Source organism: Myodes glareolus, chromosome 4 (assembly GCF_982192425.1).
Source record: "Myodes glareolus chromosome 4, mMyoGla1.1, whole genome shotgun sequence".
Taxonomy (NCBI): Eukaryota; Metazoa; Chordata; class Mammalia; order Rodentia; family Cricetidae; genus Myodes; species Myodes glareolus.
This window is the reverse complement of record NC_142029.1, coordinates 37306062-37327849: the sequence shown is the minus strand read 5'-3', so window position 1 is coordinate 37327849 and position 21788 is coordinate 37306062. Positions and strand designations below refer to the sequence as shown.

The following is a 21788-nucleotide window of genomic DNA, read 5'->3' as shown; positions in this document are numbered from 1 at the left end:
GCCTATCTGGTCTCTTCCAGAACTTTGAGCATTTCCCCAACTCCATGACCTGCTCACTCCCACCTTAGGGCCCAGGACCTTGTGGAGACCCAAATATGTGAGCCTATGCCACCTTATCAGAAGGTCAGAGAGTTTCAGATTATTTTGCTTGCTCAAAGTTGTTAACAACAAGTTTGGCTACAAACCCAGACCTAAGGTTGGTTACCCGGTGTTTTGGACATTAAGATGGCCCATAGAGGTAGATCTGCTCCATCCTGACCAAAGATCAGAGAATTCAAGCATCCTTCTGCTCCTTCTCTTGAAATAGGAGGTTTGACTTGGGGAATGGCTGTCTGCAGGATCCTTGGCCTAAGGTATTTTCACTGCATCAACCAACACATGCTTTACTCAGGGGTTAGTGGATAGATGGCTCAAGGTATTGGATCAAGTAAATGTTCTGGTTGTCTTTTGTATCATGGTAAAGCAGTCTTTTGCCTTCTTACCCCCCTTTTGTATTGGGGTATAAAAGTCTAGGGGAAATTATCCATGGGTGAACTCAGAATGCAGAACTCAGTATGCAGCAGGCACTGGGTTTTCTTCCCAACACGATCCTGTGTCTCTGTGTTTATTTCTTATCTCTGTTTCTCCTGCTTAACATTTCTAATCCTCCCGCTCCTACTTGGTAGGTATAAACTGCCACAGTTGATTAAAAAAATGGAGCATCTTTTATACTATTGTTCAGGGAGAAATGCGACAAAGTCAACAGGAGGCTAATCAATGATGTCACCGAAAGGGAACACAGGGTTTCTCAAGAGCATTACAGTGGCCTTGGGACTGAAACTCAAGTCTCTTCAGGAGGAACAGCACGTTCCCAGGAACCAAAACCTTAGCTCCTCTGTCCAGGCCTCTTCCCTAAACTGGCCTTGCCAGGTCCACTCCTGAGCAAGGGCACAGAACTAGGTTCCTTTTGTCCTGTCATTGGGGCCTCTGAGAAAGCCTGAGATTGGTGAAATTTCAGTAATGTGTCTTTTACTAATGTGTGTGCCCTTGTATTTGGGCCTTAAACATTGTCTTGATGGATTTTTCCTGTGTCGGATATGAAATATCTTTCTTCCTCTCTTTTGATGAATTTTAGATTTAATTCTATTTTGTTAGATATTAGGATAGCTGTACCAGCTTGTTTCTTAGGTCCACTTGATTGGAGAATCTTTTCCCAATTGTTTACACTGAGTTGAAGTCTGACTTTGAAGTTGAGGTGTGTTTCTTGTATACCACAGAATGATAGATTCTGTTCTCATATCTGTTCTATTAGTCTGTGTAAGACTGGTGAACTCTCAACAAGGCCCAAGACATGTTTTGTAAACATGACTAGCACTCTTGAGAAGCACAAATGTTTAAGAGGCAAAGAGAGACAGCCTCAGAGTGAGATGACTCAGGGGTGTTGGTGTCCACATTAACTGTCTTGCTGGTGAAGAGTATTTGGGGATTTTAAGTCATTCAACTTCTCTTTTCGATGTGGGCTCTACCCCAGGCTCTTGGGAACATGCCACAACAAATATTACATCCAAGTTCCATTCCCAGCCCTGTAAACTTTTCTCCAGGCAAAGTTATTTCTAAGAACACATTTGTAGAACACGTTTCATTTTTATTAGAGGTAAAGTTCTGGAATTGCATCCAAGAACTTTTATATTTCTTATTTCAAAGGTGGGCACATGATGGGCCACAGAATGTCCTTTCTACACCTGCACACAGTGACACATCTCAAACACTAAAGGAAAGCTGGTCACACACTCACAGAGGTTTCCAGTGTGCTGAGCACTTGGCCAGCCTTGGGAACTCAGAACCAAGCCCTGGAGAGCTCCTTGCTCAGGACTTTGTGCTGTCTGAACAGGGACCTGACGGGAAGCCCAGCATGTGGATGGAGAGGAGCAGGCCCAGCTGAAGAAATGGTGAGAGCGGAGCCTGGGCTGCGGAAAGACTAAAGTGCAGGCAGGCTAGAAGAACAGGGACATGGTCCCGGGAAAATGGCACCAGAGGCAGGCAGCTGAGGGCTGGGACAATGGACTCAGTTTTGAGGCACCAGCACCCTCAGCAGCACTCCTGACTCAGCCCTTGCTGTGCATTTGAGATCTCCCAGGTCTCCCCAGCAGTCTCCACAGTGCTCTTCTGGGACACTCGCCTTCTCCACAGGTTTTCTTTCTTCCTCTGCCAGGAGCTTGCTGCCTGTGACATGCACTCTTTCATGAGCTTTGTCAGACACAGCTCGTTCCTGAACTGACTGACACAAGGACTTGAGACCCTGTGCTGTGCACATGCGCATCACCCTGGAGTGCAGCACTGCTGCTTTGCCAGCTGTTTGTAGAGCAGTGGAGCAGATTCTACAGCTGAGGAGAAATTAGCAGTGCACACCAGGGTACAAAGGGGCCAGCCCTGGACACTGGGAGGGCGTGCAGACTCAGGCAGTGTCATGAATCTCTGAAGCCACTGAGATCAGAATGCAATGGTTAGTCGCCTGAAACCTGTGATCCAATGATTATACCTAAAAATCACAAGTGAACTTGCTGATCTGTGAGGGAAGTCAGTGACAGATGCCCTTGTTTGTGGATAAGAGGTCTGAGTCGGAACTTGCATGAAAGTAACAGAAATTCTCACTGTTTGAGAAATGACATCGATAGGGCTGGAAAAATTGCTCTGAGGTTAAGGTCACTTGTTGGTGTTGTAGAGGACCGGGGTTCAATCCCAGCAACGCATGGCAGCTCATGACCATCTGTAACTACAGTTCCAGGGCATGTGACACCCTCTTCTGGACTCTGGGGGCAAGCATGTGGTGCACAAAAAGGCAGCCAAAACATTCATGGTCGTAAAATAAAGATATATCTAAGAAATGACATTGTTAATGGTGACCTGACAGCACAGCTTTCCCACAGCAGTAACTGCAGGGATGCACAGATGCACAGAGACCCAGAGCATGCTGGGACAGTATGTTGATGACCATCCAGGTGAATTTAAGTGTGAATTGTGAAATTCCATTCTGCTCTTCAGCTCCAGATTAAACATGACAAAGGTTAAGATTGATATCATGGCATTAGCAGTAAGCAGGAGGTAGTGTAACCTCTACTCTGTCCTAGCATTGAATTTACGACAATTTGTATATTCTGTTATTTAGGATCTACTTAACAAGGTATCTATTAAACTCAGGTGTTTAAAGTCACATTTTCTTATTCTATCTGAAGCGTTTGTGGGTTGATTCAATTAAGGAAGATCATAGTATATAAGATTCTTATGAAGTTTTTATGTCTTCCTTCTTCCCTACCCTTCCACCATATATGTATGAGTGTGTGTATGTGTGTGTGTGTGTGTGTGTGTGTGTGTGTGTGAGAGAGAGAGAGAGAGAGAGAGAGAGAGAGAGGCTGAGTTTCTTTAGAGTTTTTTGTAGAAAGCCTGTAAGAGGTTATTTACAGGACTGTAGGAACTACATTGAAGGACTCTGGAATTTCAGGAAGAGATTGGGTCTCAGAGGTCCCTCCCTCTGATTTATCATATTTCTAGTCTATCATGAAACTCTGGAATTCTGAACTTGTGGGAGTCGATGGGAGTGGCTGCTCCCTATTGGTCCCCACCCCCTTGGTGAGGATGGTCACCTTGTTAAAGTAGCTTCCACACTCACCTGGAACAGGAGCTGGGGAGCTGAAAAGAGAGGAAGCCTGGACTCTCATTAGGTCAGTTCTCTCTTTTATAACCTGTGTAACAAGTTCCATGTCTGTGTCTCCATCAGTGAAAAACAGCTTTTCAATGTTCTATTTAGCATGCAATAATTGTGCAAAGGAGCTGGCTCTATAATGTAATTTCTACTCATGTAATTGTAACATAGTTTTATCATATTCACTGCTCAGTACCATTGACTCCTGCTGTGTTTGATTCCGGTTCACCTTGTTATGCCCAGATCACAGGGTCACCCAAAAAACACTATGGAGTCTGTCCTTGTAACAAAAGCAAAGAGCTGTTATTTAAACTTGAGCTTCAACCCTGCATCCATCTGACACAGCAGTGAGATTGGAGAACAATAAGCCAAATTGGGCTAGGATTTTTGTCACAGCAGAGATTGGGGTGTCTTGGTGAATGGGAACTGGGTATGTGCTAGACTAAGGGACATCTGGTGATCCTACCCACAATGGTTGCAATGTCAGGTATTTTCTTTAGATCCCTAGGTATTTTCCCCTTGAAGGTTCCATTCCTGGGCGGTGCCTGAGTGGTCTCAGTTTGTGGTCTTTTCTGGAACCTGGTGTTGCCTTAGGGTAACCTGAAACTCAGGCCTGCTCTTTAACTGGCTGATCTCTATTGAGCCTATTATGACTGGACCATACATTCCCCGCTTCACAAGTACAGACCACAGGACCCAATCACGAGTCCTGCTTTGCCTAGAGTTTCAAGGCGATGGTATTGGGACCCAAGAGCTATTAGCTCACAGATTTTTCTATGGCAGTGACCATCCTTGGCCACCAGGGCTTATAACTGTTATCTTTGAGTACAACCAAATTATAAACTGAATGCCCTCTTTGCTTCTGCATTAAAGGACCAGAGTATCTTATTCTATTGCAGAACCATTTTATTTAATAAATCCATTCATTAACAACTCTGGGCCTATTTTTCGGCTATGGCAATGAACATTATAGGTAGCCATTTTGTGCCCCAAGTCAGGGAGTTCGCCCTTGACTCAGCATTTCAACCTATTTTAGAAAGGGGGCACAGAATGACATTTTCTTTTCTATAACTACTTCAAGGTAACATTGGGGCATTGTTATCAGGGCCCAAGAAGCCTAAAAGGCTGGTCAAAAGCAAGGAGGGACTTCAGGCAGTGGGGCACTCATCAGGAGCATCTGGTTGGCTGACTGCACTGAAGACATAGGGAGCATTCACATGGGCTGGACTGGTCCACAGCTTCCAGCACGTCCAGGGCTCTGTCATTTAGAACAGGTTGTCGTCAGCAGCCGATGCTTAAATGTGTCTGTCAACCAAGTGGAATCCTGTTGAGACAAGTTTAAACGAGGAACAGAAGTTAAAATTGATGCACTTAAAGGAAAATATTCAGGTCCATAGTTCTAGTAAGTGGGAAAGGGAGGACGCTCAAGACCAAGAGAGAGAAAAATGTCATTCTCAGCACTAGACACGTGGGGAAACCTTAGGCTGTACCTATCTGGAGTCCTTTTGACCTGTGGGAAGTGAATCCAAGTTTAATGACTTCCCAGATTCTCTGAAGCTTACATGAATTTTTTGTTGACAAAAAGAGACATAAAAGTTTTAGATACTTTACTGAAAACCATATCGTAGAAAAAGCAGGTAACAGATATCTGTAAAACAGCAGGAATAGTCTCATACCATTGAGTCCTAGCAAAAACTACAAGTTTGGGTTAAAAGCATATACATTATCCTCTGTCCAGAGAGCCAGATAAGGATTGCAGTGAGATGTCCTTAGCCCAGGGAGAAGTACCTTAAAGTCTTATTAACTTATCATTAACCTTATTAAGGTTAAGTTCTGAACTTGTACACCGTAGCAGGGGAAGAAATTTGAAACACTTTTTATATCTTAAAGTATTTACTTATATCTTATTTATATAACTTAAATTGTTTTCAAGACCCTTCAAATTTATAAGCTTTCATATCTTTAGACTCAAAACATTTTTAGACCCTCAAAACTTGTATAGATTTTATTCTTTTATTCCATTTCTTCATTCACCAGAGACACAGGCCATTACTACTGAGAAAAGTCATTTTTAATCACGTTCTAATCATATTCCTTTAGTGGAAAGTTACATCTGAAACCTGTTTATCTTTTATTATGAAGCCTATCAAACTATTATGAAGCCTGTTCATCTTTTTTTATGAAGCAAGACAAACCTGTCTACTTTTTCTCAACAGGACACCTAGTAGCTCTAGGAAAAGCAACTCTGGATTTTTACATATGAAATGAGCTAACAAGCTGGCTGCAGCCTTGGGGAAGAACCTGGCTGCCTGCTGCTAAGCTGACAGCTATAGCTAGTCCATTGGTCAATACTCTCAGAGATCCAAGAAGGTTAAATTATACCTGAGTGTAGACCAAGCAGCTTCCAAATCTATTAAAAATGACAGAGATCAGCCCATACCCAGTGAGCCATACGCAGGTCTGCTACATCCACGGCTGTCTTGCCAGTGTAGCAGAAATGCTGACTGGGTGGCCAAATATTGCTGGTAGGAGTGGGATTTGTGCTTCTAGGAGCTGTATGTTCCAGGCGGTCCCTTGGCAACCAGTTGTGGTGTAATGCTACCTGAATTGTCATTAATACTGACTCAACCTGGCTGTCCTTGGAGCCATATGTGTGTCTTTTCCCTTGTCTGTATGTTCTTTGTGATTCTTGCATATTGCTAACAGATCAGACTATTCCAGGCAGTTGCGGATACAAACAAGACTGCTAAGGACATTTTTGAATTCTGCTCTGCTATTATTTAAAGCCTTAAAAAAGTAGCCAGTTCTGGGACTTGCCAGAATCATCATTAGGACAATTGCTTGATGATGTGAAACAAAAGGAGTTAATTTTACTAGGAAAAACCTTAGAAGCTTTAGGCATTTGCCTGAGAAATATGTGCAATTGTAAACAGAAGGCCTATGAAACCTTTCTTAGGCTAGAAAAAGACCTAGCCTAAGCTGACATTATCTGAGCCTGAGAATTGAGAAGGGAGGAGAGTTGAAGTTAGTGATATAAAGTAAACTTCAGAGAGATTTAAGACTATGTATTAGAATTTTCCTAGCAGAAAGCTTTCCCAGGGAGATAGTAGCCTTTTTTCTTTCTCACCCAGGCACATAAGGTCACTTAGCTCAAACCAACCAGCCACCTGCAAGCTGATAAAGATGGTCTAGCTCAAGGGCAGTGATCTCTTTGAAGGCAAGAGGAGAGAATTTGTTTTGTAAAGTGTGAGAAATCAGAAGTCCTTGTGCCCAAGTCAAAGCATCTTCAAAGATTCTTTTTGTAAACTATTTTATGCTGTTCTTTTCTGTTTTATGATTTGATGATGTATGCCTTTGCCAAGTTCTTTGATTGTAAAAAAATATATAATCCTGCACTGAAGTAAGTAAATCGCAACAGCATGTCTCAACATTGAAGAGTGTCTGTGTGTCACTTTCCTCGCCGTATCCTGATCTCCCCTGTGCCTTCGCCCTGATTCCCTACGGTCTGAGTGGCTCCCCTGAGCCAGTCCGTAGCACAGGTCTCCATAGTGCTGGAGGCAGAAGTATCAGAACAGTACCAGTCTTCACCAGGCCCATAAGCTGAGAGTCTTTTCTGTGGAGGAACATGGGTAAGACCTACCTTATTTGTCTAAGCAAAAGGGGTGCGATCAATTCTCCAGTTTCCTTCTGCTTGTCCACAACCTGGGCCGGGTCCTGGTGGCAGTTGTTTCACTGGGGCATCTTGCCCAGTGGTCAGCATTGCCAAATCCAGGTGGAGAAGTCGTGGTGTGGGTAATATTCCTTGGAGACCTTGAGACACTGAGAGGATCTGGGAGTCTCTGTCTGATATCATAAGTTTTTAAATCAACATTTTAAATGCCATATGTTGTAGATCTCTGGTATATTTTTGAGAAATGTCTAAGCATATCTGAATAGACAAACTTTGTTTCTAGTTACTTGTTTTAAGCTTAACTTTGAACATATACAGGGGACTAAGTAAGGCTTGGTGTGGGAAATCCTTCTGTGTATGTGTTGCTGTTATTGTTTAATGAATAGAAAAGCTGCCTGTGATAGGGCAGGATAGAGCTAGGCAGGGAAAACTAAACTGAATGCTGGCAGAAAGAAGGTGGAGTCAAAGAGAAGCCATGTAGCTGCCCACAGGAGACAGATGCCTCCAAATCTCATTACAGATGGTTGTGAGCCACCATGAGGTTGCTGGGAAATGAACTTGGGAGCTCTGGTAGAGCAGTCAGTTTTCTTAACCTCTGAGCCATCTCCCCATCCCTAGAGCCAGATTTTTAATAAGGAACAGCATAAAGTAGGTTTAACATTATCTACACCAAAAAGCCATTTGGACTCCTGCCAACCCCAGAGATAAATTTTGAGCCCTGACCATAAATGTAGCCACAGCAGGGCTGGGTGGTAACAGGCTGCTGTTGGTAGCAAAAACAGTAAAAAATAGCCTGACAATTCTTGTTCAGCTCCATGATTGCAGCAAAACTTGCAAACACACCAAAAAACAGACAAAACTTCCCAACAAAACAAGCATACACAACTTTTCAAGAAATAGGCGAAACAAGATCGCAGATCCTTTATCATTATAGGATCAGGGTTACTTACTCTGCTTATGTCCTCAAAGCAAAAGCCTATGACCAGCTGAGACTGGTTTGGTGCATTGTTCATTGTTGGTCACTGCTGAGTGAGAAATTAAGATATAGAAACCTACTGGGGTGCATGCCTTTAATCCCAGCACAGGGGAGGCAAAGGCAGGCAGACTTGTGAGTTTGAGACTAATCTGGTCTGCAAAAAGTTTTCTAGGACAGCTATAATTGTTACACAGAGAAATCTTGTCTCAAAAAACCGAGAGAGAGAGAGAGAGAGAGAGAGAGAGAGAGAGAGAGAGAGAGAGAGAGACGTCTTTGTTCCCCTTCATCCATGAAGAAGGCATACTGCCCTTCCCTAGTGTTGTATTACTGACCATATCTGACCATATCCCAGAGCACAGTCTCCCAGGGATTGACCTTTTTGTTTTTCCATTCACAGTAAAACCTCAGCTGCAGCCATGGCTGGGAAGCCCGTGCTTCACTACTTCAATGGCCGGGGCAGGATGGAGTGCATCAGGTGGCTCCTGGCTGCAGCAGGGGTGGAGGTAGGTTGTGCATTGCTCTTCTGGAATGGGACATAAGATAAGTCTAAATACTTCTCTAAGCTGAGAGGCTCCACCCAGGAAAATGGTGCATGGTTTCTTGTTAATAGTGATCTTCACGTAGTAAGAAGATGGACTGATTCGAACAGTTGAAAATTTGACCATGCTCTCTATCAAAGAACACATTCACATTAAAGGATATTTTCAGGAAAAAAAATAAAATACTTACTTGATTAATTAACTATTTGAGTATTAGAATCAAGTTACATAATGAGACATACAAAAATACAAACCCAAATATTGATTATTAAATAATTCCAATCATTTATTGCAAATTACGGTATGATATTGTGGCTATAGGTATGACCCTGTTCTTTTAACAAGAGTATTTAAGATTCATAAAATTGTTTGTGATGGGGACATTTGACACCTCAAGTCTGACATTAAGGTCAGAGTCACAGAGAAGGTGGGCAGAGATGAACCCGGTGGACATTAGCTGGGGGTTATTGGAGCTGGTGATTGATGGGTGGAGGATCTTTGCATCTTGTGTGTAGTTTTACAGCGTAGAAGCAGAAATTTCCATGATAAAAATGGTTTCAAGGGGACAGGAGACTGAAGTGATGGCTCGGTGGTCAAAACCCCATGGTGTCCTTGCAGAGGACACACCCAGGCTGCTCACAACTGCGGTTACTCTAGCCTCAGAGGGTTCCAATACCTCTGACTTCCATGAGCACTTTTGCATGAATGTACACACACACACACACACACACACACACACACACACACACATATACTCTTTCTGAATATAATATTAAATAAAATTAAAAAGGACAGACTGCACTTTATAGTCAATAAAGTTTAATTTAAAATATACAGCACGAATGGCAGGCCTGACACAGAGGCTTTAGCAAACTGCCATTCAAAACAGAACAAAGTTCAGTAACCGGTTTGTAGGACCCTTGAATGTCACACACAGGGATGGTTGGAAGGGTAAAGCTGGTGAATAACATGGGGTTCCCATCTTCAGGTGGCCCCACATCTGTGAGCTTTCAGGAAAGTGTGAGAAGGGCCCAAGTGAGTGTGGAAGCAACATTCTGAGGTTAAATGTTTTGTTTTCCAGCTTTAGGACAGAAAATTCTGGTAGACCTTAGTGCTTCCCTCTAGAGGCGTCCCTGGGCAAAACACTTCCCAGCTCACTCCAGGAACTGGTATTTCCTGAGAGGAAGTGCTGGAAGCTGCCTGAGATCTTGTTCTCCTCAGACAGGAGAAGAATGGGAAGGGTAAAAGATGAAGTGGTGTCCTGTGAAGGCGGCTTTGGTGTCCTCCCTCAGTGTCATGGCAACGTGTTTTCCTCAGGTGTGGAATCCACCTCCATTCCTAAAGGAACAGGGCTTCAGCTGATCCTTTCTGAATGAAGGAGTGCATAAGAACCAAGACTCGCTAGTGCCAGCCCAGGAGGATTGCTTCAAATACATGAATAGTTGGGTGCCAGTGTGTGTATGCCAGCTCTGTGGCTCAGGGGATGTTCTAAGACACGGGACTGTTGATTCAGTTCAGGAGAAGGGGGTGGGGCGTCTGTACAAGCCTTCCTGTTCCCCGTCCATGGTAACTGAGAAGGCAGTGGGCAGAGGCCGCTAGAGACCCTGGCTCAGACCTTCCAGCTCAATGTGCCCACAGGATGCCACTGACATCATCCCCCTCACACCCCCCAAGCCCATCACAGTTCAGCCTCCCTCTGTGATGATGTCACCACTCCCTGCCCCTCTGTGAGTGTTGTGCACATGGTTGACGTCATTTCATTGTCTGTCAGTCCAATCTGTGGGGTTATGGGATCGTCAGCAAACTACTAATCACATTAGAAACCAATTTTCAAACTTTCATGACTAAAAAGTCCCTTTTAACTATGAAAGGAAAGAAGTCCTTTCTACGGCCCTAGATTGGTAGCAAGGTGGCTCAGGAGATTAAAGTGGGAAGCCCTGGTTTTGGATTTAGAAACCCATGCAACAACCAAAATTTGTATGTCTTTTCACATCGCAGCTTTGTCCTGGTATGTGCGTGCACACACACACACAGACACACACACACAAACACACACACACACACACACAGGCCTTCACACAGAAACATTTATATACTCAAAAGTAAAGGAAGTTTAGATGAGGAGCCAGAAATATGGCTCAGCATTTTGAAGTGCTTACCAATTTTGCAGAACCCCGGTTTGGTTTTCAGCACCTACATATGGTGACTCAGAACTGCCAATAACTCTAGCTGCAGGGGACTTTGCTGCCCCTGTCCTCTGTGGATTCTGTACTAATTTTCACACACACACACACACACACACACACACACACACACACACACACACACACCAGTAATTAAAGATAACAAAAATAAAGAATTTGGATCTTGCTTGACCAGCAAGCACCCACATCGAAGTTCCTGTGTACCTGCTGTAGGCATGTTCAACTTGTCCCTAAATAAAACTTTTCAACGCCCAGAACCTGCAGGTCTATTTTGGAGGTGGACATCAGATAGGATGGATTCATCAACTTATTTTAGAATTGGCTGTAGATATTGTTCCCTAAGCTGCAGAAAATGTTTCTGCTTTGTGTATGAGAGGGAAAGGCACCTGATTCACAGCTGGGAAATCTCTCAGCTTCAAAGGATGTCCTTTCATTACATTACTAAGAAATTTATGACTCAGCTCTGAGACTTCTCAGATCAAAACGGGAAAGGAGTAGCATGTATTTATACGAAAATTTTGAAGATGAAAAATTTCATTATTAGCATGATCGAGAGGGAGTGTTGAGCATGTCAAATCCAAGTGGGGATACGACTGGGTTTTCAGTTCTTGATCATGACAGTTTTAAACTTTCCTTTGGGTGGGAAACATAACATTTGATGAGATAATTAAAGGACCGTGTGAGGTGAGGACGGTTGGATATGCAGAGGGGAGGGTGTAAACCTGCTGATGTGTTATTGCAGGACTGGAGAACTGAGAGAGTGGGGGACTGGAAAAGTCCCAAAGATGGTGACAGCCATCCAGATTTCACAACCACATATATACTGATTGAATTTTAAGTTTTTCTTTTATGTGCATGTGATTTTGCTTGGACGGATTGTGGTGCACCATTTGTGTGCAGTGCCCAAGGAGGACAGGAGAGGGCATTGGATCTGGAACTGGAGGTGCAGACACTTGAAAGGCGTCAAATGTAGGTGCTGGTATCAAGTCTATGACCTCTGGAAGAACACTCGGTGCTCTTAGCCCCTGAACCATTTTCTCCAGCCCCCAGATATGAAATTGAAAGATATAGATAAGGAGAGGAGCAATGTCCTAAGAGGTTTAGAGCACTAGCTATTCATCCAGAGGATTCAAGTTCTATTCCCAGAACCTACATGGTGGCCCACAACCATCTGTAACTCCAGTCCCAAGAGATCCACTGCCTTCTGGCATCTAGGGCCACCAGGCATGTGTGTGGTGCACAGACATACGTAGGCGCAGATTGCTTGTTTGTTTCCCGACAAACACCTATGCACACAAAATATGTAATAACTGAAGACTTAAAAACATTGGATATACATTTTTCAAGTCTCAGAACTGGGAGATGACTATTAAAATAAGCAAGGATTTTCAAGCTATGTTTACACTTCAGGAGCGGTTATTGAGAAAGGCGAAATGCTCAGAGCACAGTCTGTAACCTTAAGCTCAACCTACAAGCACTCAATATCGGTGTGTTTAAAGAGATGTCAAATTGGCAGGGAACAATTGACAGCTGTTTAGAGAATCTTGAAATGGGGCCAATAAATGCAAAAGCACAATATTCAAAGATCAAGGATGGCAAAGATGAAAAGGATATGATTGAATACTGGCTGAATGAGCCATCCAGACAGAACTGCTTTGAGTGAATCCAAAGACAGGGGCACAGACAAAAAAAAGTGAATATAAAAATCGTTTTACTAAGGATTTAATTTCCTTAATTAATATTCACCAATTACATAAAGGACAACGTAAGAGTTAGTCTGATCCCATCCCTTTTGTGTTTCCATGATGTGTTATAAACTCATTGTTTACAGTTGAGAAGTCCCGAAATAGGCCTCTTCTTAATAAAGTATAATGAATATAATAAATATATCTTGGAAATAAGAAATGTAGATGCCCACGGGCCACGCCATGTGCCATGACGGAGACACAGAAAGTTCTATTCTGTTCTCAGTGAAGTCAAAACGCTTTCCCGAGAATCCAAAGCCTCAACAGTCAATTTCCCAGTGACGGCCTGCCAGAGATCACTCCCTTCTTAGGTTCTAGAATGGGGTCAGGGTGGAGGAACACCACAAGATTGTTGTAATAAACACCCTTTTGTTGATGGACCTAATCTAAATTTCTTAGTGGCCAATATCAGACTCTTTTGTATCTACTACAAGATTTAACTTCTGTGAATATTCTACCAGACAGAGACCACACAATTTAAAAGATCTCCAATGATACAGAATGGGCTAATGAGAATGCCTTTACTTGTTTTTCTGTCTTCAGTTTGAAGAGAAGTTTATAGGATGTCCAGAAGACTTGGAAAAATTAATAAAAGGTAACACTAAGTATGTGTATGTCCTCGGTAAGGTGCCGAGTAGAAGGTTTACCAGAAGGTGATGCTGGTGAGCAGAGGGTGGGGACAGGCAGGAATGGCAGAGTGATGTGATTGAGGTGGTGGGGCTCCTTGGGTGCTCTAAAAATGGAGACAGTGATAAGGGTGGGAAAGTTGGTTTCTCCAAAAGTTTGGCCAGTGGGTTGTTACTGTTTTCTATGATTTCTACTCCAGAGTGAGCAATCTCAGTAAGGATGACTCACTCACTTACACAGACAGGGTTCCACATACACTGCCCTGCAAACACACAGACACATCAGCATCAATTACATCATGGAAAGAAAAGAGCAGTGATGATTTTTTAAACTACCTATGAGTTACTATCAACCACCAAAAAAAGGCTGGAGAGCTCATGGTAGTTTCCCTGATGATGAGTTTGTCAAGCATACTAGTTCTGCTTTCATGGTGGCTCTCTGCTGTCCCTCCTCCTCTTCCAAATGCATCCAGGGACATGAACTGACATGAAAACAGGCACTAGAAATATAATATGTGTCTGGATAGGAAATAAAGATGGATGTGAGAAGCTCAAAAGTCAAAAGAATATGAGTGAGACAGAGAGGAAACAGACGCTAAGGTAAATGGGGTTCAGCCTGAAAGACTGAGAGTCGATCATTTATCTTCCCTTTGCATGATCAGACACTTCAATACAATTTTCCTGCTTTTGAGAAGTGAGACTTGGACACCTCAGAGACCTTTCCCTTTCTTCTTTCACAGATGGGAGGTTGATGTTTCAGCAAGTGCCCATGGTGGAGATTGACGGGATGACGCTAGTACAGACCAGATCCATTCTCAACTACATCGCCACCAAATACAACCTCTACGGGAAGGATGCGAAGGAGAGAGCCCTGTATGGTATATTTCCTGTTGTTACTCCAAGGGGAAACAAAGGAAATTTGGGTCCCTCCATGAATGAGCAAGAGGGTGGAAGGTTTTGTGTCTAGGAGCAGGCTGGTTATATCACTTAGGCCAAGGATGGAAGAGTCCGTGAAGGAGAGGGAAGAACAAATGGGGTGGATGCAGGTGAGTGTGGCTACAGCCGAGAATAATGTTGTCAGCACAGTACACAGACAGAATTGCCAAGGGTCTGAGCATGGGGGAGCCATGACTCCAGATGCCCAAGGCTTCAGTGCTGGACCTCAGCCAATAGTTTAGGACAAAGGACACAAGATTGAGGCTGGAGGAGGAGTCCTAGGGAAAGGAGGGTGAAGGAACTGCCTCCCACATCCCATGAGTAGGAACAGCGCAGAGCAAGCATCTGAATTGCCAGCCAGTTCTATGAACTGTAACATGAAGGCTGGCTTGTTGGGGTTTCTGTCCCGCCTGGTACCCCACAACCAGAAACTCCCAAGGAAAATCACACACAGGACTCCATAAGATTATAAACTGATTGACCCATTAGGTCAGGCTACTTATTAGTTCTTATGACTTATCTTAACCCATTATTCTGATCTATGTTAGCCACGTGGCTTGCTACCTTTTTCAGCTGTCAGCTCACATGTTGCCTCTTCGATGATCTGGGCAGGAATGGTGGAGGGAGCTTCCTCCTCCCTAGCCTTCTCCTATTCTCATTGTCCCACCTCTACTTCCTGTCTGGTTGACCTGCCTATACTTTCTGCCTGGCCAATCAGCGTTTTATTAAAATACATGATTGGCAGAATACAGACAATTCTCCCACACCAATGAACTGCTCAACACAAGGAGGCTTAGAGAGATAGGTTCCCAAGTGCCAAGATTACCTGGAGCATTTAATTCAGGACTAAAGCAGCCAGGATTACTGTACCACCCATGCTGGGACCCAGAGCTCTCATAAAATCCTTCAGTCATGAACCACTGTGTGAGAACACCACAGCTGCTCAAATAGCTAAATGTGGTGTGGGAAACATATGTCCATGGGAAATGGACCTGACTGTAACAGTGCTTGTATAGAAATACTTCTAGCGGCATTATTATGATTTCCTATGGTGGAATCAGCCGAGATATTCAATAATAGATGAAAGAGGAGCACAGTGTATGATTTTAGCCATGAACATACATGAGAAAAGCAATACAAAGATACAGCGTGGACATTACATCGTGTAAAGTAAGCAGACACCAGGGCATATGTTCCATGGCTCATTTCTTTTTTGAGGGGAAGGGGACAGGTGAGACAGGGTTTCTCTGTGTAACAGCTCTAGAAGTCCTAGAACTAGCTCTGTAGACCAGGCTGGCCTCAAACTTACAGTACATGGTTTATATCATATGAAATGTTCCCATCCTCACCATGGACAAGAAGGAAGTAGATCAGTCCTCCTGCACTAGCTGCCACGGTGCCAGGACTGGGATATGGGGGAGACCAAAATCTTCTACAATTGAAGAATGTTGTGTTTTAGGATCCTGCAAAAGTACTTACTAAAACAGGAAAACACATTTTGAGGGTATAATAATGGTGATGTGTGACTGTATGATGCTGAACCTCTGTCCAAAAAGAATGGTACAAATTACAGTTTGGAACAAGGGAATGCATATGTCCCCAGTGTGCTGTGGTTTACATGAATGAAGAAGCAGACAAGTCTTGACAAATGTTAGCAAGGCCAGAATCCAGCAGCAGTGTGTTCTGGTTATACAGATATTCTTCCCGAGAAATGAACAGGAGACTTCTACACTGACCAAGAATGACTCTGAGCCATACAGCAGAATGAGAGAGGCGCACCTGAAGGCTCAGCCAGGGCTTGGTGTTGAGCACATGGGAGGCAGTGTTGTGGTATATATGTAGAAGGAGTAGGATACTTTTTGCTCTTTTTGTTCTTTTGGGGAGAGTCCTCTGCCCAGCTCTCAAAAGAATCACACGGAGGCTTATTCTTAGTTATAAACATCTGACCTTAGCTTGACTTGTTTCTTGCTAGCTTCTCTTAAATTGTATTATCCCATCCTCCTTTTGCCTCTGGGTTTTTCTCACTCTCTTACTCTATAAAACTCATTCTTACTCCATGGATGGCTGTGTAGCTGAGTGACTGCCCCTCTTGTCCTCCTATTTATGTGGCTACTTCTATGAACCCCTTCTTCCCAGATTTCTCCTACAATATAATTTTTTCTGCCTGCCAGTCCCTCCTTTCCTTCCTCCTGCCTCACTATTGCCATTCAGAGCTCTATGAAGCCATCGGGTGTATAGAGAAGTGAAGCATCACAGTTTCACAGAGTTAAACAAATGCCACATAGACAAAAGTAACACACCTTCCCATGATATTCCCAATACCACAATTTCGTAGCTCTGAGAATTTCAGCACGGCTATAGAGATCAAATCACGTCAGAGAGCATGCAAGTCTGCTGTAGAGTTTGATGGTTATCTTCCAGGATACCACCAAGTATATCATGACTGCATCTCTAAGTGGGTGAGTGATGCTCTTTGTGCTTGGGTTGGGGCCATTGCGTATAAAAAAAAAAATTAAAACTGTATCTGAACAGATAGGATGTCCTAGAAGGAAAGATAATATGTCTGTTAAATATAAATTTTTTATGTTTATACCCACTAGATGAAGTAACTTTGCAAACATCTTCCAGTGTAAATTTCTTAGGTTTTTAGATTGAAATGTAAAATAGGGAACCTTTGAGAATCCTTAACCATTTGGATAATTTCGTCTTTCAGGATCGACATGTACACAGAGGGTATTTTTGATCTCACTGAGATGATGCTGCCATTGGTCATATGTCCCCCAGACCAAAGAGAAGCCAAGATCTTGTTGGTAAAAGACAAGATCAAAAACCGATACTTGCCTGCCTATGAAAAAGTAAGTAGGCTGTTCGAAGTCTGTCGACACTGTGTTCCCAGGACAAGAGAAAGACAGAGGTTGGGAGGGACAGGGTGCTGCCGTACTGACCTTCCATGAGCCTCCCTGTGCAGCTCCCTGCCCACAGGATGCTGTATAAAAATGGCCTGTGAGAAGAAGAATCTACCTTTGGCGCTGAGCGCCCTAGTCCAGCTTCGCAAACGGTTGACATCTCAAGACTGGGAGAGGGTTCATCTGTTCATGGGTGGTGGTTACAACGATAGGGTCCTGGAAAACGTGGAACACTATAAGGAGTTAAAGAAAATAGTCCAGCAGTCAGACCTTGAGCGCCACGTGACCTTTCTGCCATCCTTCTCAGACAGACAGAAGATCTCGCTCCTCCACGGCTGCTTGTGTGTGCTTTACACCCCGAGCAATGAGCACTTCGGCATTGTCCCCCTGGAGGCCATGTACATGCAGTGCCCAGTCATCGCCATCAACTCAGGGGGGCCCTTGGAGTCTGTCGTCCACAAGGTCACAGGGTTCCTGTGTGAGCCTGACCCTGTGCGCTTCTCAGAGGCAATGGACCAGTTCATCCACAAGCCATCCTTGAAAGCCACGATGGGCCTGGCTGGAAGAGCCAGGGTGGCAGAGAAGTTCTCCACTGAAGTGTTTGCGGAGCAGCTCTTCCAGTATGTCACCAAACTCGTGTAGCCGGGGCACCTCTAGAGCTCAGGGCCAGTATGCAACTTGCGCTGCAATCCTTCCGGGTTGTGGAAGCACCTCTGAAACCAAAAGGAAGGAGCTAGAAACTAGTGCTAGTAAGATCATTTTTTTAAGTAGACTTGAGTCTTGAATGTGAGCCACCTGTCCGCCACTCCTACCTGTGATTTTTCTGACTATATCCTTAATGCTGTAATCATTCCAGATCTCATCAGCGTTGAAAGGATGGTAGAAACCTGCTGCTAGCAGGCTATTTTAATTCTGTTTTCCTGGATTATGATTCCTTTATATATAAAGGTGTAATTATCCACTGTCTTAATTGGCTTTAATAGTTTAGGTCTCATCATTGTCACAGTCGATTGATTTGACTTCAGGGTGTAATGGGAACGGGCAATTGCGGGTTTCATGCTCAGTTCTCTTAAAGTGTTCTCTGTTAGCTGTTAGGAAAGTTTTGTTTGAGTTTTGCCTGGATCCATAACCAGAGAGCTCAGTATTATTTATTGGTGTTTTTTGGGAGGAGGGGGTTGTTTGTTTGTTACTGCAACTGGACAATAAATGATGCTTGACACAGGAAGAGAATAAAGCATTAGGTCTGGAAAAAAAAATGACCTGTGAAGGAGCACCGCATGGTCACGCCAATCTAGTGTCCACATTCAACAGGGTTCAAGGCCATAACCACACCTGATCTCTGGAAGGCTGAGCCACACCAGAGATAAACCTAGATCCTGCAGATGCACTGGGCTTCAATTCCAGGTCAAACTGCAGAAAAACACAGATGGGAAAATATTCTGTCACATCACACAGGGAGGCCAGAGAGCCACTGGCTGTCAGGAGAATAGGATAGAGCTTCAAAGACGGAGGAGAACCTGACCTAGGACAGTGATGCAGGGGAGAGGAGGAGGCTGATGAAGAGATGTAAAGGAACACTGGCCTGCAGGAGTTAGGGTCACAGATGGCAGGCTTGGGAGGAGAGCCATGCACACTCCACACATGAATGGGTGTCGGTGTACATGTAGTGTCTCTCTTAGTCAGGGTTTCTCTTTGGAGGAAGATCACGAACACATCAGACTGACTTGATCTTCTGTCAAGCAAAAGCTAAGAACAAAGCTCTGATCCTAGTGGATAAGGGATCCTAGACATTCCTCAGAGACTGTTATTACTGTTTAGAGGCTGTGGGACCTGGGAGACTGAGAGCAAACTGAAGTCTCATGCAACAGACAGCTCGATCCAGAGCAACAGACTCTTTTCACTCTAAGGGCTAAAAGAAGTCACATGAATAAAGGATGCAGTCACAAGAGAAAATCACATGTGATGATCAAGTCAAAAGTGCCCAAAACATGTTTTCCATTGTGGCATATAAAGAAACAACAGTAGCCCGTCGTAAAGACTAAGCTGAGGTGAACTCACTCCTCTCCACTATACTTGGAAGAGCACGAAAGCTTAATCCAAGAACAAGTCTGCGGTGTTTGAAGAAGCTGAGGTCAGAGGACTTTTTCCTTGGGGTCTTGGAGTTTTCTCACAAGCACTCAGAAATCTTCTCGTGACTCCATTCTCAGACTGTGTTCCAACAGCGCTGACTGTAAACCTACAGAGAATCTCTCTGAGTCTCATTCCATCCCCCGACCGTTCTCCCACCTCGGCCTTGCTCTATGGAAGCAGGGAGAGTTTAGGTGCTCTCACACGGTCCCCTGTAGCCTATGGTGCTGACAGTTAAGACTCTGCCTCACAGGACACACGATCTAGCCATCACAGCTTAACTCATGTCTGAGAATCCTGAGTTCCCTGTATACAGCGCGCTATGAACTGAAGAACACTTGAAGCTTACTTTTGCTTTTGAGTCTATGTCTTACTTAGGGTTTTCATAGCTATGACGAGACACTATGGTCACAGCAACTCTTATGAAGAAAACATTTACTTGGGGTGACTTACTTATCTTTTCAGAGGTTCAGTCCCTTATCAATCTGATGGGGAGCATGGACGTTTGCAGGCATTTGTCATGTTGGCTGCCTCTTGGCTTATAGGCACCAGGAAGTCAGCTCACTCAGTGGGTGGTATCCTGGGCATAGGCACCCTCATAGCCCGCCCCACAGTGACACTTCCTCCAAGAAGGCCATACCCACTCCAACAAAGTCACTCCCCCTAATAGTGACAGTCTCTATAAGATTAGGGGTGTCAATTACATTCAAACTACCACAATGTGGTAATTATAATTCTTTTCTCAGTATGCATGAACAATATACAAACTTGTAATGGCTCTTTACTAGAAGGTAAATAGAGGCAAAGTGTCTTATTGGGAGACTTGGGGAAAGTCAATGGCTCCAGCCCAACTGTATGTTTTCATAATGTGTCTCCTTTAATTTGGTAGGTCTTGAAGAGCCACGGACAAGACTACCTTGTCGGTAACAAGCTGACCAGGGTAGACATTCACCTGCTGGAAGTTCTTCTCTATGTTGAAGAGCTTGACTCCAGCCTTCTGGCCCCTTTCCCCCTGCTGAAGGTGAGATCACCTCAGAGAGGCAGCCTCACACTCATGGCTCTGAGAATATAATGGTGGCCTGTGGGCTGCTGAGGGCCCACCCTTTGACCTCCAAACTGAGCTACTGAACCCTGGTTTGAGACATGACAATAATCTTTCTGTGAATGGAGATTTGGAGGTGGTACCCCAAGAAGAATATTTTGTCTTTTGTCATGAGAAAGGAGCAGTACCCCTCAGCTCTCTCCCTGGACCCCTGTTCCTTGCAGGCTGCTTCTGGCCTTCATCTTCCATCTCTTGTGGCCTGTCTCTGCACATTCAGTGTCTAAGCAGGTCTCTGTCACGCTGACCCCTCCTCAGCTCTGACTCCTCAGCACTCTGCTTCTCTCTCCATGGTCCCCACCATGTTGTCTCCCCCCCCCCCACACCCCAGTGAACCCATCCTTATCTCCAGTGTGAAAACTGACTGTGAGTTGCTCCTGGTCAGAGTTTAATATTTTCTGTTCCCATTTCCAACTCAGTTTTTCACGTCTTCACTTTTCTTTGGTAGTCTCTGCTTTCACACCTGAGAGACTCAGTGCTCTGTGCTCTGCACCACACTCTGTTCATGGTTTGTCCAGGGGCCTGAGGAGAAGGCAATTGGATGTCAAAGGAGGTCTTAAGGAAATTATGCTGAGCTATGGTTTCTAGTTCATAGATTTGTGGTTCTTTTTATCTCTACTCTTACCCTACTGCAAGGATACATTTGGTCATTTGCTGGGAGAGGCTCAGAGGTTTTGCACTGTGCACATGAACAGTTCTGACTCTCAGACTGTGTTTTCTTGATCACAGGCCCTGAAGAACAGAATCAGCAGCCTGCCCAATGTGAAGAAGTTCCTGCAGCCTGGCAGCCAGAGAAAGCCTCCCATTAATGCAAAACAAATCGAAGAGGCAAGGAAGATTTTCAAGTTTTAGTAAAGTTGCATCTACCGAGTCCTTGTATTCCAGCCTCTGGTGTTTTTCAAAACTGAGTAGCGGCTGTGGATACTGATTATTTTGAAATAATAAGCGTGGAAGAACACTGTATGTAGCTAGTGTGTTTGAAGTGTGAGCTGGGATTCCTGGTGTCACACATAAAGAGGAAGGCAAACTGAAAACACTTCAATTAAAAGCAAGCAAACTAGTCTGATTCGATGTCCCTTCCTTTCTCCACCCCCACCCCGACTCCTGTCATCCAGTGACTCTGCCCCTCCAGGCTGAGGCCCAGGAGGAAGCTCCAATCTCCTGACAAGCATACTCCTGACAAGCTGACTCTGGATCCTAAGCAGCCCTGCCCCCATGCTGCCCCTCATGGTCATTGTAGGTACTGCATCTGTGAGATGTCTTGGTTGACTCACAGTAGGT

General features: G+C 44.2%; 1 protein-coding gene, 1 long non-coding RNA gene and 1 pseudogene across 4 annotated transcripts; 2 read left to right on the top strand and 1 right to left on the bottom strand.

Moving 5' to 3' along the window:
* Positions 1-329: 329 nt before the first annotated feature.
* Positions 330-21573, top strand: LOC148122236 (glutathione S-transferase A2). Of its 3 annotated transcripts, none has more exons than XM_048435711.3 (7): positions 330-353; positions 8723-8828; positions 13357-13408; positions 14180-14312; positions 17089-17230; positions 20298-20429; positions 21237-21573. In XM_048435711.3, the coding sequence occupies exons 2-7, from the start codon at positions 8742-8744 to the stop codon at positions 21357-21359; spliced, it is 669 nt and encodes a 222-aa protein (XP_048291668.3). In that variant the 5' UTR covers positions 330-353; positions 8723-8741; the 3' UTR covers positions 21360-21573. The 3 variants fall into 3 exon arrangements, with proteins under 3 accessions (XP_048291668.3, XP_087761536.1, XP_087761537.1); XM_087905410.1 differs by lacking the exon at positions 330-353 and adding an exon at positions 3543-3698; XM_087905411.1 differs by lacking the exon at positions 330-353 and adding an exon at positions 7135-7308.
* Positions 4565-7745, bottom strand: LOC148122238 (uncharacterized). Its single transcript, XR_015737683.1, has 2 exons — positions 7320-7745; positions 4565-5003 (listed from the first exon to the last, which is right to left on the bottom strand). It is a non-coding gene; the product is annotated as an uncharacterized LOC148122238 (long non-coding RNA).
* LOC148122237 (alpha-1,3/1,6-mannosyltransferase ALG2 pseudogene) lies at positions 17237-18537 on the top strand (annotated as a pseudogene).
* Positions 21574-21788: the final 215 nt, after the last annotated feature.